This window comes from Pocillopora verrucosa, chromosome 3 (genome assembly GCF_036669915.1).
Source record: "Pocillopora verrucosa isolate sample1 chromosome 3, ASM3666991v2, whole genome shotgun sequence".
Taxonomy (NCBI): Eukaryota; Metazoa; Cnidaria; class Anthozoa; order Scleractinia; family Pocilloporidae; genus Pocillopora; species Pocillopora verrucosa.
This window is the reverse complement of record NC_089314.1, coordinates 9,390,741-9,402,170: the sequence shown is the minus strand read 5'-3', so window position 1 is coordinate 9,402,170 and position 11,430 is coordinate 9,390,741. Positions and strand designations below refer to the sequence as shown.

General features: G+C 39.4%; 1 protein-coding gene across 1 annotated transcript; it reads right to left on the bottom strand.

Annotated features, from left to right (window-relative positions):
* Window positions 1-1,371: 1,371 nt before the first annotated feature.
* On the bottom strand, window positions 1,372-11,316 carry LOC131780293 (ATP-binding cassette sub-family C member 4-like). Its single transcript, XM_066163970.1, has 8 exons — window positions 11,179-11,316; window positions 9,059-9,630; window positions 8,206-8,588; window positions 5,476-6,818; window positions 4,446-5,016; window positions 3,592-3,728; window positions 2,730-3,091; window positions 1,372-2,153 (listed from the first exon to the last, which is right to left on the bottom strand). The coding sequence occupies exons 2-8, from the start codon at window positions 9,596-9,598 to the stop codon at window positions 1,602-1,604; spliced, it is 3,888 nt and encodes a 1,295-aa protein (XP_066020067.1). The 5' UTR covers window positions 9,599-9,630; window positions 11,179-11,316; the 3' UTR covers window positions 1,372-1,601.
* Between the last annotated feature and the right edge of the window lie 114 nt (window positions 11,317-11,430).

Genomic DNA, 11,430 nt, shown 5'->3' with positions numbered 1-11,430 from the left:
CAGAGGACAAAAACACTCTTCAGGTGCTAAACTGCAACTGATTTTTTCCTCACCTTCCTTTCATAGCTACACACTATTAATGGTAACTGAGGAAACTGAGTAGGGCTTGGCGGAGAGACACAGGAATGTTTTCCTCATTCTTTTTGCACGTCAGTGGTAGCCATCTCAGTAACTGTTGCTGTTGCACCAATAGGATGGATTGATATAATACAGACTGAAAGAGAATTTCAATCATTATCTCGAGAAGTTTAGAATTTAGAACGATTTATTTAGAAGTTTAGAACAAACACACAAAAGAACGAGTGAAGCAAACAAAAACAATCTATGCACGAAATACAAAAATATATGTATTTTGCGAGCCATTTGTCAAACGAGGGTTTGAGGGCTACCTCAACACAGGTAAAAACTAATTAAACATATTGGCTCTATTTGACAGTCAACCACATGTAAATTAAAAAGCAAATGACATATTATTTACTAAGGTAAGATCACTGTTGGCTTTAAAAAGAGTCTTGGTAAAGATGACCAGGGACTACTGTTTTTCTTATGGTAAAAATACTCAAAAGAACCCACACTACTGAGCAATTGTTACATGCTTTGTGCAGACAGGAACATTGAGACTCCAATCATGTGCAACCTCTGGAAAGCTGCTCACTGGTGAAGTTTACAATGCGTATATAATAAGCGGTTTCAGAAACGTCACTGTTCCAGACAAAACTCAGAAGTGAGAAGCTATTTTACGCACTAAAACAGAAAAGGAATGTGTATTACAACGTCAAAAACTAATTGAAAAAAACTCGTTCTTATATTCAATAATACATTGTAAGGTTTTTGTGACTACGAAATCTCTTACTTGGAGAACATCACCAAACATTTACGAGATCATTTCAAATCAAGTTTAAAGGATCGCTACAGTATGGACTCGTTGAAAACCTATTTTCGGTTACATATCTTGCTTCAACTCTTACATCGACAGCTTACTTGGAGGTTTCCCAACTTACTAATATCTCGCTTTCCCTCTTTAAAATTTTCGGAATGTTGCCTCGCTGGTCTTCCGAGCGTATAAACAAGATATAAAAATAGAATAACTGACTTGAAACACTAAAACTAATTATACAAGCTAAGCATTAAATGCAAGAGTGGTATTAAGCCAGCATACTTCCTAAGGCCAATATAGGACGGCTCTCAAACTCTGTGATCATGAGCGAAAGGGAAGAACACGTATTCAATTTGCAAAATGCATATTAAGAAACAAATCCCAGACTTTTGGGGAGAAGAATCGCATTTTATTTTCATTTCGTACAAAATCAATCATGATTAATTCCATACTATCGATAAAAGAACAATTGAGGCGGCTACCGGTGCGCGTGTAATAAGGATGACGACAACAATTCCTGTGTCCCTCAGCCAAGACCTGCACAGTTTTTTTTTTTCAATCACCAGTCTATATCTATGCAAAGAAGCTAAGAATAAAAAAAATCGGCCGCGATTTAGCTGCTGAAAGGCATTTGTGTCCTCAGCGATGAGATTTGAAAACAACTTTTAATCTTTCGTCAATGTATTTTCCATGATTTGGACTTTTTACTCTTTATTCCTTTGGCTTACATTTTCCCCTCATTGGTATTCTTCACCAGTTCAGCGAACATTCCACCATTCTGCATCAAAATTTCAGGTTTGTTAAATTCCATTACTCGTCCGCCATCAAGAATCAGCACCTTGTCATAGTCCATAATCGTGTTCAGGCGATGAGCAATCGTCAGTACTGTGGAGTCTTTAAACTTGTGACGAATGACTTGCTGAATCAGGTTGTCTGTCATGAAATCTACATTGGCAGTAGCCTCATCCATGACGATGATCTTGCACTTCTGAACCAACGCGCGAGCCAAACAGACAAGCTGCCTCTCACCAACACTGAAGTTGGACCCTGCTTCCTTTACCTGGTAGTCAAGCTGACCAGGAAGCTTTTCCACCATGGCTTTTAACCGCACGTCTTCAAGAGCAGTCCAAAGATCCAGATCTGTATGCTTTGAAAATGGGTCAAGGTTTCTCCTCAAGCTACCTCCAAAGAGAACTGGGTCCTGCGCAATAACAGCCATGGAACGCCGCGCCGTCTGAAGGTTAAGAGTTCCAATATCGACACCGTCAATTAAAATCTGTGACGAGCAAATGGAAAGTACATGATATCGTTATTAATATTATCAAATCATGTGAGGAATATTTATCATGTAATGCGGTTTCAAACTTTCAATAGTCTCACACCTTGATGTTTCATGTTTTACCCACACAATTTGTTGCTTAACAGAGGGAAGTTTTTATATAACAGATTCCACTTCAGTCAACACAGTTAGCAATTCTTACTTTTGAAAGTCTCCTCAGAAAATGACCAGTTGTTGAAGTGGATTGAACCCTCCCTTTTACTCAAAATTCTATCGACTACCTAAACCATTGTGGCGATTTTCATTGTAAGATCAGGACACAACACCAAAATAAAACTAATATTGGTGTTTTAGGTTTAGTTTTCCCACAGCGGATCTGATCGTTACCCTCGTCACAACTACAGTTCATAAATATTTCAGATATTCACAGCTTATTGGGTTTTATAGCAATGGGTTAAGTAATGGTGCTTTCCCGCGTGCGTTTTCACAAAACTAGTCCCGAACGTTGCAAAGTAGGTTCGTTATCATGTCATAAAATCCTTGGATATGTTGTGTGAAGTAGCGTATTCTAACCTTTCCTTCTGGTTCAGGCATGCGCAAAAGTGCAGCGATAATGGATGACTTGCCAGCTCCCGTTCTGCCTGCAATACCTATCTTCTCCTTGTCAGCAACGGAGAAACTGATGTCTTTCAACACCTGGGGACCACCTTTGGTGTACCTTAATGACATCTTGCTGATAGTTATGTCACCCCGCTGCGGCCAGGACGAAGGAAGACAGGTTCTTGTGCTATACCCTGGCTCAGCTTCTAAAGTTGTGTACCACATTACTCTCTCAACTGAAGTCATGTAGTTCTCAACGTCAGAACTTACTTTGATACCATACTGGACCTCATCCAACGATTCAAGCAAGAAAGAAAGGGACATCCCTGTCAAAGCTAAAGTATCCTTTCATTAATGAATATAATATAGCCAGAAATTCTTTAGGAGCGAAGCGCTTTCTTGCCATAGTTCTTTCCCTCTATTCCTCGTCTGCGCGTCGGTCTACGTAACAGGTTTTCTACCCGTCAATCTCTGTGCCTGTCGGTTCAATTAGATCTTTCCATCTGTTTATTTGGCTGTTACTGTCTGTCTGTTTGTATTTCTGTCAGTTCATATTTTTATGTGTCTGTGTTTAGGTCCGCCAAGCCCTTCAAAGTGTGGCTGTTAATCTCACTACTATTTGTTCATTTGTCTTTCAGGCTACCTGCCCGTGCATGCTTTTACCTTTAAGTCGCGTATATCTATCAGTCTTTGTCAGCCCATCTATCTGTTGATTACACTGCTTGTCCGCCAACCACAGAGCAGGAACTTGGTAGTTATTTCCAAAACAAACAAAAGCTACCAGTTACTTTCACTATAGGACCTAAGAAGCTGTGAAAAATTGATGCAACATTACCTGGGCTTTGAGTGACGAGAACTGCGCCAATTGCTGCTGCGGCTATCATTAGACTGCATGCAAGTGTCATGCGTACAGTAAGCCATTGTGTGCTTGTTATTACCATGATTAAAGCTGATGTGTTTTCATCCTGGTATCTTAAAAGATGAAAATAATTCAGTTGAATAACATGTACGCTAACAAAATCCATGAGATTCTGAGGAAAACGTGTCAAAGAAATCCAGTAACGCAACGTAACCTGCCCTTTTCTTTCTGGTGTTCTTTTAATTTATCATTTCATCTATCATTTGAAACGGATAAACTTACTTTAGTAATTCTTTTTATTAAGTACGCAAATGAACTCTCTCCCGAGGTAACTTAGGCCATTCGATGCTAATTATTTAGCAACGCCTTCATGAAGCAAAAACTTAATTTCACGTGTACAGAATTAAAAGTCCGAGTTGTGTGAACCAAGATAAATAAAGGCTGTTGGCATTGAAGGTAGCAATTATACTTGTTACGAAATTTCATCGTTTGTCTCACGATGTAGTCACTACAGTAGTGAATGGTGACTTTGCGACTTAATAAAGGTAGTCTTTATCTTCACAACTGTTGAATAACAGGGAGTCAAATCTGAGCATAAAGCGTTATAAGGTGACATGTATCACTATAAAGAAACGAGTTGTAGTAGGCAGTAAAAACGTAGCGGTTCAGATCGAAAGTGTGTTATAAAAAGTTATCATTATCAATTTCAAAATATTTCAAACTCTTAATTTTCCCAACTAAGAGCAGATATTTAACTTGCTTTTTCATTTATTTCATCACTTTCCAATGCTTTCCAAAGAATTTATCTTTGGTTTTAGATTCCAACTTACTTGTAGAGACTTTTCAAGAAACGCTGCTCCATTTGAGATGAGCGAATTATTTCAAGTCCAGCGATGGTCTCTGAAATGTGCGAATATACAGGGCTGCAGGTGATAGCCTCCAATCTTTTGATTTCACGAGATGACCTCATATAATATCGTCCATAATATAACACAATTGCGACAACAGGAGTCGCAACTAAAATAAGCCAAGCGTTGGCTGCAGTAGGAAGAAGAATGGTGCTGAAGGAAAATAAAGAAACTTCGACAGCCAGGAGGAAGTGAGTAGGCAAAACGTCGTCCAAGTTACCGATGTCTTTTGAGAAACGATTTAAAATGCGTCCAACTGGGGTCTTGTCAAAATACAGCACTGGTGCCCTAAGGACAGCCAAGACCATTTTGTTGTGCAGTATTTCAGAAGCTTTGAGGAGAATGAAACAAAAAAGTAGTGAGACGGCTATGTTGCCTAAAAATGATGATCCAACAATAGCGCTGTATATTCCCAATGTCGCAGAGGATCTCTGTCGCTCCTGACTCATTTCCGCAACCTGAGAAGTCCACCAATAAGAAGCAACCAGTAACCCTAAAAAAAATGAAAATAGCAAGTAATAATCTTAACTAGTATAAATACTGAAATCATATCATTGAAAAATAGTGCCAAGATTTCAATTAATGATACACAGATATCTTTCCCCTGAGAAATTCACTTCCAGATCAGCCTGGATTCGCATCCCAGGTATATGAGCTAAAACATATATATTTATCACCCGAAGAAGTTAATATAACAGTAGTCCAAAGAAAAATTGGAGATCCTTTTTTTTTATATGTATCTTTAGTACCTTTTTCACGCAGAAAACAAAAACTTGAATTCACAAATACACATCTGATTGAGCGATATTATTGGTATACCATATAAATCCTAGGTGGTCTTAAAAGATGAAACCAAAAGGTTACCCGCCCTTGTAATTAAAATGGAGTTTGTGAGTTACAATAGCAGAAAATATCAGGTTGCTGTCGTTCAAAAGGAATGTTGTTCTCATACCTTTCATGCTAATAACAGCAACAGAAAGGCAAAGCACCAAAGGAGCTCCGAGAGCTGTCCTGATGTAGCTCCAATATATCTTCCAAGTAATGGAACCAGTATTGCGGTCCTCTTCCTCTTCTTTTAAATCTTGATCCCCGAGGTCTTCATCAAAAGGAAGCTTAGGGCTTCGATGCAGGGAAGATTGGCATGTCCCCTCAGCACTTTCGGTTTGAGAAGCAAACTTAAGAGTTTTGGACTCTTCATCCTGGAAGCATTGTCCTTCCCCAACTTTGACCCCATTGTTCAGCACTATAACGTCAGGTATGTGAGTTAAGAAGTCAAGCTGATGAGTCACAAAAACACGAGTTCGGTTTGAGAGAAATCCGCAAATGCAGTTATTAAAGAGATGCTTTCCAACTTTGGCATCCACTGCACTGAGGGGATCATCCAGCAAATAGACATCAGCAGCCGAGTACAGTGCACGAGCTAAACTTACACGTACACGCTGACCACCACTGAGACTTACACCACGGTGTCCTATCTCGGTCAAATCTCCTTTAGGGAAGTTTTGTAAGTCTGGTTGCATACAGCAAACATCAAGAGTTTTATAGTAACTACTAACGTCAAGAGGTCTTCCAAATAAAATGTTGTCTCTGATGGTGCCTGAGAAAACCCAAGGAATTTGTGGAACGTAAGCGACTCTTCCATTTAATGTCACTGTTCCGCTGATAGCAGGTAGCTCTCCAAGAATTGCCATCAACAGAGAGGACTTTCCACTTCCAACTGGTCCTGTTACAGCCAACATCTCACCCTGGCCCACACATAATGAAACGTTGGTTAAAGCTCGTCTGTCTTCACTTCTGTTCCATGAAGCCGAGACGCGGAACAAAGATAGCTCATTCTTTTCAGTGTTTGTGTTAGTTGGTGTTCTCGACACAAAGAGCAATTTAGCATCATCAGCTTTGGAGCTCTCAAGTCCAACGATGGCTGTACTATATTCTTTTCTTTTTAAACTTAAACCAAGAAACCCATTTGGCCCTAGCTGCTTAGCAAATGTAATTTCCTCGTTGGTCTCTGCACATGTTAATCCAATTTCCTTTGAAATGAAGTCCTCTATTCGTTTGACAGCAATGTAGCCTTCGACAAAGAAGGGCAGCGTGTAGCTGAAGTTAACAGCCACAGAAAAATTAATTACACTGAGGCAAGATAGGATTGTAAACATTTCCAAAGCAGTAATCTGTTCTCCAGTAACGATCAAAGCTATTATAGATAGCAGACTGGCCAATGGCCCTGTTGTGTAACCCACGGAATTTGCCCCGGACAGTAGGAGACCTCGTAGTTTGACAAACCACATTTCTCGCCTGTGAAGGAAAATGATTAGAACATGAATGACCTGGTGTAATTTTCTTTTTTTGTCTTTAGCCTGGACATCTTTTGGGATGTTTGGTATCAAAATACTTCGCTTCTGTTGGTCGTCCCTTGAAGAAAAAAAAAAAAAAGGGGAGGGGGAAAGGGAAAAAAAGGGGGGAAGGAAAAGGGGGGGGAAGGGAAAGAAAAAAGAAAAAAGAAGGAAAAGAAGGGGAGGGGAGAAAAAAAAAGAAAAGAAAAGAAAAGGGGAAAAAGAGGGGGGAGAAAAGGAAGGAAAGAAAAAAGGAAAAGAGGGAAAAAGAGGAGGGAGAGAGAAAAAAAAAAAAAGGAGGAAGAAGGAGAAAAAAGAAGAAAAAAAAAAAAAAAAAGGGAAGAAAAAAGGGGGAAGGGAAAAAAAAGGGGAAAAAGGGGAAAAAGAGGGAAAAAAAAGAAAAAGAAAGAAAGAAAAAGAAAAGAAAAAAGAAAGAAAGAAAGGGGAGGGGTGAAAAAGAAGAAACGAAAAAGAAAGGAAAAAGGAAAAGAAAAAAAAAAGGGGAAAGGAAAAAAAAAAAAAAAAAGAAAAAAAGGAAAAAAGGGAAAAGAAGGGGAAAAAAAAAAAAAAAAAAGAAAAAAAAAAAAAAAAAGAAAAAGAAAGAAAAAGGAAAGAAAAGAAGAGAAGAAAAAAAAGAAAAAAAAGAAAGAGGAAAAAAAGAGAAGAGAAAGGAAGGGGGGGGAAAAAAAAGAAGAAAAAGAAAGAAAAGAAGAAGAAAAAAGAGGAAAAAAAGAAAGAAAAAAAAAAGAAGAAAGAAAAGAAAAGAAAGAACAAGAACAAGAAGAGGAAGAAAAGGGGAGAGACAAGAAGAAAAGAAGAAGAAAAAGGAGAAAAAGAATGATGATAATGGTGATAAAAATAAAAAAAATAACACAGGCATTTTAGCCATGGACATTTAATGAGGGGGTTCTTCTTTTTAACTGTTTTCAGGTCCAACTAGAATTTGGAGTGTTGGTTTTTTTCAGGATGGAGTAAAACCGAAGGAAACAGAGAAAAACCCTCGCAGCAAAGATGGGAGAACCATCAACAAACCCAACCCACATGTAACGCCAGGTTCAGTAATCCAATCCGAGTTAGAGAGGTAAGAGACTAAAGCCACTATGCCATCCCCGCTTCCCAGTTAGTCTTGTTTGTTAGTTTGCTTATGAAAACAAAAAAGAAAGAATACAAGCAGACTTCAAGACTTGAAAGTCAACGAGTGGGAAATACGGATATCCAGCTACAAAAGAACTCTTGAATTAGTTCGGATGCTTGCTCAAGATTGAAGGTAGAGGTCAAACATTGTAATGGTATTTTCGTCCCCTGGGCATCATGAACATGAATGAATTTGTTTGTTTTGCTTATTCTACCTCCTTAGTTGCCTGATTATATCAGCAAAGTTCATTTCCCAGGCGTAGATTTTAACAGCTCGAACACCATATACAACCTCGTTCATAACTTTCAGTCTTTTGTCTCTAGCTTCTGCTGTTTTGAGGCGTAGTTTTCCACTATAATGTGACAGAACAATGATGCAAAAAATGGATATCGAATAAAATGAAACTCCAACAAGAGCTTTCCATCCTATCAAGACCAAAAGAATTGTGCAAGGACCCAGAATCTCGATTGGAGAGAACAGAAAATTGATCAATGCCCAAACAATTCGTTCCATCTTCTGAGCATCGTTTGACACAAGATTTATGGTCTTTCCCGAGACCATTTTCTGAAGGTCGCAGCGCTTAAGCTGAGTTAGAATCTGTGTAAAAAGGGGAATACCACACAAAGTTAAGTAAATATTCAAAGATACTTGGTTATTTTGAGAGAATAGTTTAGCTTGATAACATGACCATGTGTTGGCGAACCATTTTTCTGAATAAAACCAAACTAAACTATTAAGAAAAAAAGAAGAGGGAGTAGGGCAAGAAAATAGTTCTCTGAATCCGCCTCAACTAAGAAGAGGATTGATTCTTTTCTAATTACCGTTTTGAATTTGGAAGCTTGGTTGCTAAATGACATTCATATGTAACTATAACCCAATCATTACATCAATGCATGGGATAGAGGCAAGTCCCCAATCTTCAGGCCCGTTCCCAGTATCTTCCTCCCCGAATACCATCGAAATGAAACTGTGAAAACTAAAGAGCGGCCCTTACAGATTAAAAGAGATCAACAGCGTAAAAGTAGAAGCTACTTCACTACACTTTGCTTCAAATCCGTGGCACTCGCCTTCTTGTAGATGAGCCCAATGCACGCCACCTTTAGTCGTATGCCCCACATTTCTCCTATTCCACTGAAGTGATTCTTCGTCAGTCCCTTGATTACAGAAAGAAAAATTATACCGCCAACGAACAGAAAGGTAGAAACAGAATATCCCTGCTGCATTTGTTCCAGGTCCGACAAGAAAAACCACAACAGCAACGGTAGGAAAACGCTGGCAAGAGATCTAAGTGCTCTCAGAATAAACAGCGTCATGTACGCCCGCCATGAGAACATTCGGGATAATGCTCTCCACATGCGAGGTTTGCAGCCTTGGGCTCGGCTGTAATTAACTTCTCGTTGCCATTCAATTTCAAGTTTTTGAACGAGTTGATCCATACTGTCTGCCTCGCGAACGGGAAAAATGTCTTCCTTTTCCAGAGGTTTCCCGCTGCCAAGTCTTAAGACGGTGTTCATCCACTGCAATGTTACTCGAGAGAGCCAGTTTGCAGAGTCATAAGGATGTGGGGCTGTGGAACGACTACTAACCGCCTGTTCACTCCTTTCCATATTTCGTTGGTTATCCTTTTCTTTTGCTTGTTCTGTAAAAAATAAGACAGCACTTTAACCCTTAAACGTGCAGGCTACGTAACATACCCTATCGTGTCATAAGCGACAGGAGAGAGTAGGGTGGAGGGTCAAACTCTAGAGGAAGAGGAGCTCTTAAAGGTAACATATTTTTCTAAGAGCTATGGCAGTGCTGAAGGCATGACGTGATTGAAAGTTGGCAAATTTACCTAGACATGTAGCCTTTCTTCGTATTACTTGGGCCCTTATTCTAAAACATTTCATTTAACAATTGGTTCATGCGTCAGCGTGCGTTCATCGAGATATTGAGATATAAAGCACGCGGAAAGTTTGGAGAGCTCGAAAGATGCGTCAGAGTTGCTCGAGGCGTAGCCTCGAGCAACTCTAGCTTCTTGAGTATCTGACCGCTTACTATATTGAAAAGATCCCATTTTAGCTTTTCTTACGTACGTAGTAAACCTAGGAATGGATAATTCGCTAAAATGGGTTCTTTTCAACGTTGTAAGCGGTCAGATAGAAAGCGATGCACCGTAGAAGTAAGGTGAGGTATTTTCATTGAGAATTTGATCGTAATTATATTCCTAAGAGCGGTCGTAAATATTCCCATACAAATTCTTATATGTACGCCGGAGAAGCACGAACTGATCGCCACCAACCAATTAGAAGGAAAGAAACGTGTGTTCCAACGCTCGCAGACATTGTTAGAGAATGTTGTCATGTCGAAGAATTTTTCTATGGATAATCATACGTAATAAGTTCATTGATCGTGAACTTATAACTACAACATGCAAATTTTTTCGTTATCGTTTCAGTCTACACTGTCTGGTTTAAAAAGGGGACTCATGTCCTTCACTAAATCATGTTCCTAACGACTATTGGTCGAAAAGTTATCACATTTCCGTCAATAGACAACTGTGTATTCTGTTCTCGTTTACCCTCCACAGAATCAAATTAATTTTGTTTTTTAATGAACAAATGTTCCGAGCTAGTGCAGACTGCAATGTAGCATAATGTTAAAATGTTTTAGTATGGTACGTGTAAGCGAAAATTTTCAAACAAACGTCGAATTTACTCAATAGGTTTGTATGAATTTTTCAGTGGCATTTTGGTGAAAGTATCTAACTGCCGGGCATTTAGTCCATTTGAGACCGTGAACGGCAGTACGTCTGATCAGATGCGTACAAGTGTCGACAACAGAGCGATATTATAATATGGTCAAAGTAGTAGAGTTTGTCCTCCGAAGAAACAAAGACATTTTGGAATCGCTTAGCATTTCTAAACAAACACGTGATAATCCTAAGACATTTGAAAGCACCTTCCGGTGGAAAATCTGTGAAATTTTCTAACTCCTAGGCATTTTGTCTATGCGAGACCGTGCCCGGCTGCCGAGCATTTAGTCACAGCGATGACAATTCTTGATTTGAGAATCATGCAACATGCGATGGATGCACTGGAAACTATAAAAAGCGACGTTAGCTTCCATAGTATAACCAGTCACCTGGTCCTCTGTGTTGTCCTTTATACCCAGATGCATGATCACCCTACACTCCTCTTACACTGACCTTACACCAGGATAATGGCAACGGAAAAAGGTGTCCTCAAAATTTCCAGGTTGCCTTCGCCCTTCAGAGCTTCGCCTCTCGGCTAACCTTCATTTTCGAGTTACACATTGACTCCGAGCATTCGTAGTATCCTTCAATATCTTAGGCATCGATAAAACGTACCCTTGCAAACCCGAAGGCCTTGGAAATATATGCGTCAAGTGACGCATCAAGTCACGCAACGGACAAAAATCCATCCCCAGTCTCCTTCAG

Bases quoted from the DNA above. Each gene is read 5' to 3' on its own strand.
- LOC131780293 (XM_066163970.1), bottom strand. From the start codon at position 9,598: ATGGAAAGGAGTGAACAGGCGGTTAGTAGTCGTTCCACAGCCCCACAT. The intron at 8,589-9,058 runs GCGAGTGCCACG...CTTTTTACACAG, and splicing joins TTGGGCTCATCTACAAGAAG to ATTCTAACTCAGCTTAAGCG. The intron at 3,092-3,591 runs GTAATGTTGCAT...AGGATACTTTAG, and splicing joins TCTCGTCACTCAAAGCCCAG to CTTTGACAGGGATGTCCCTT.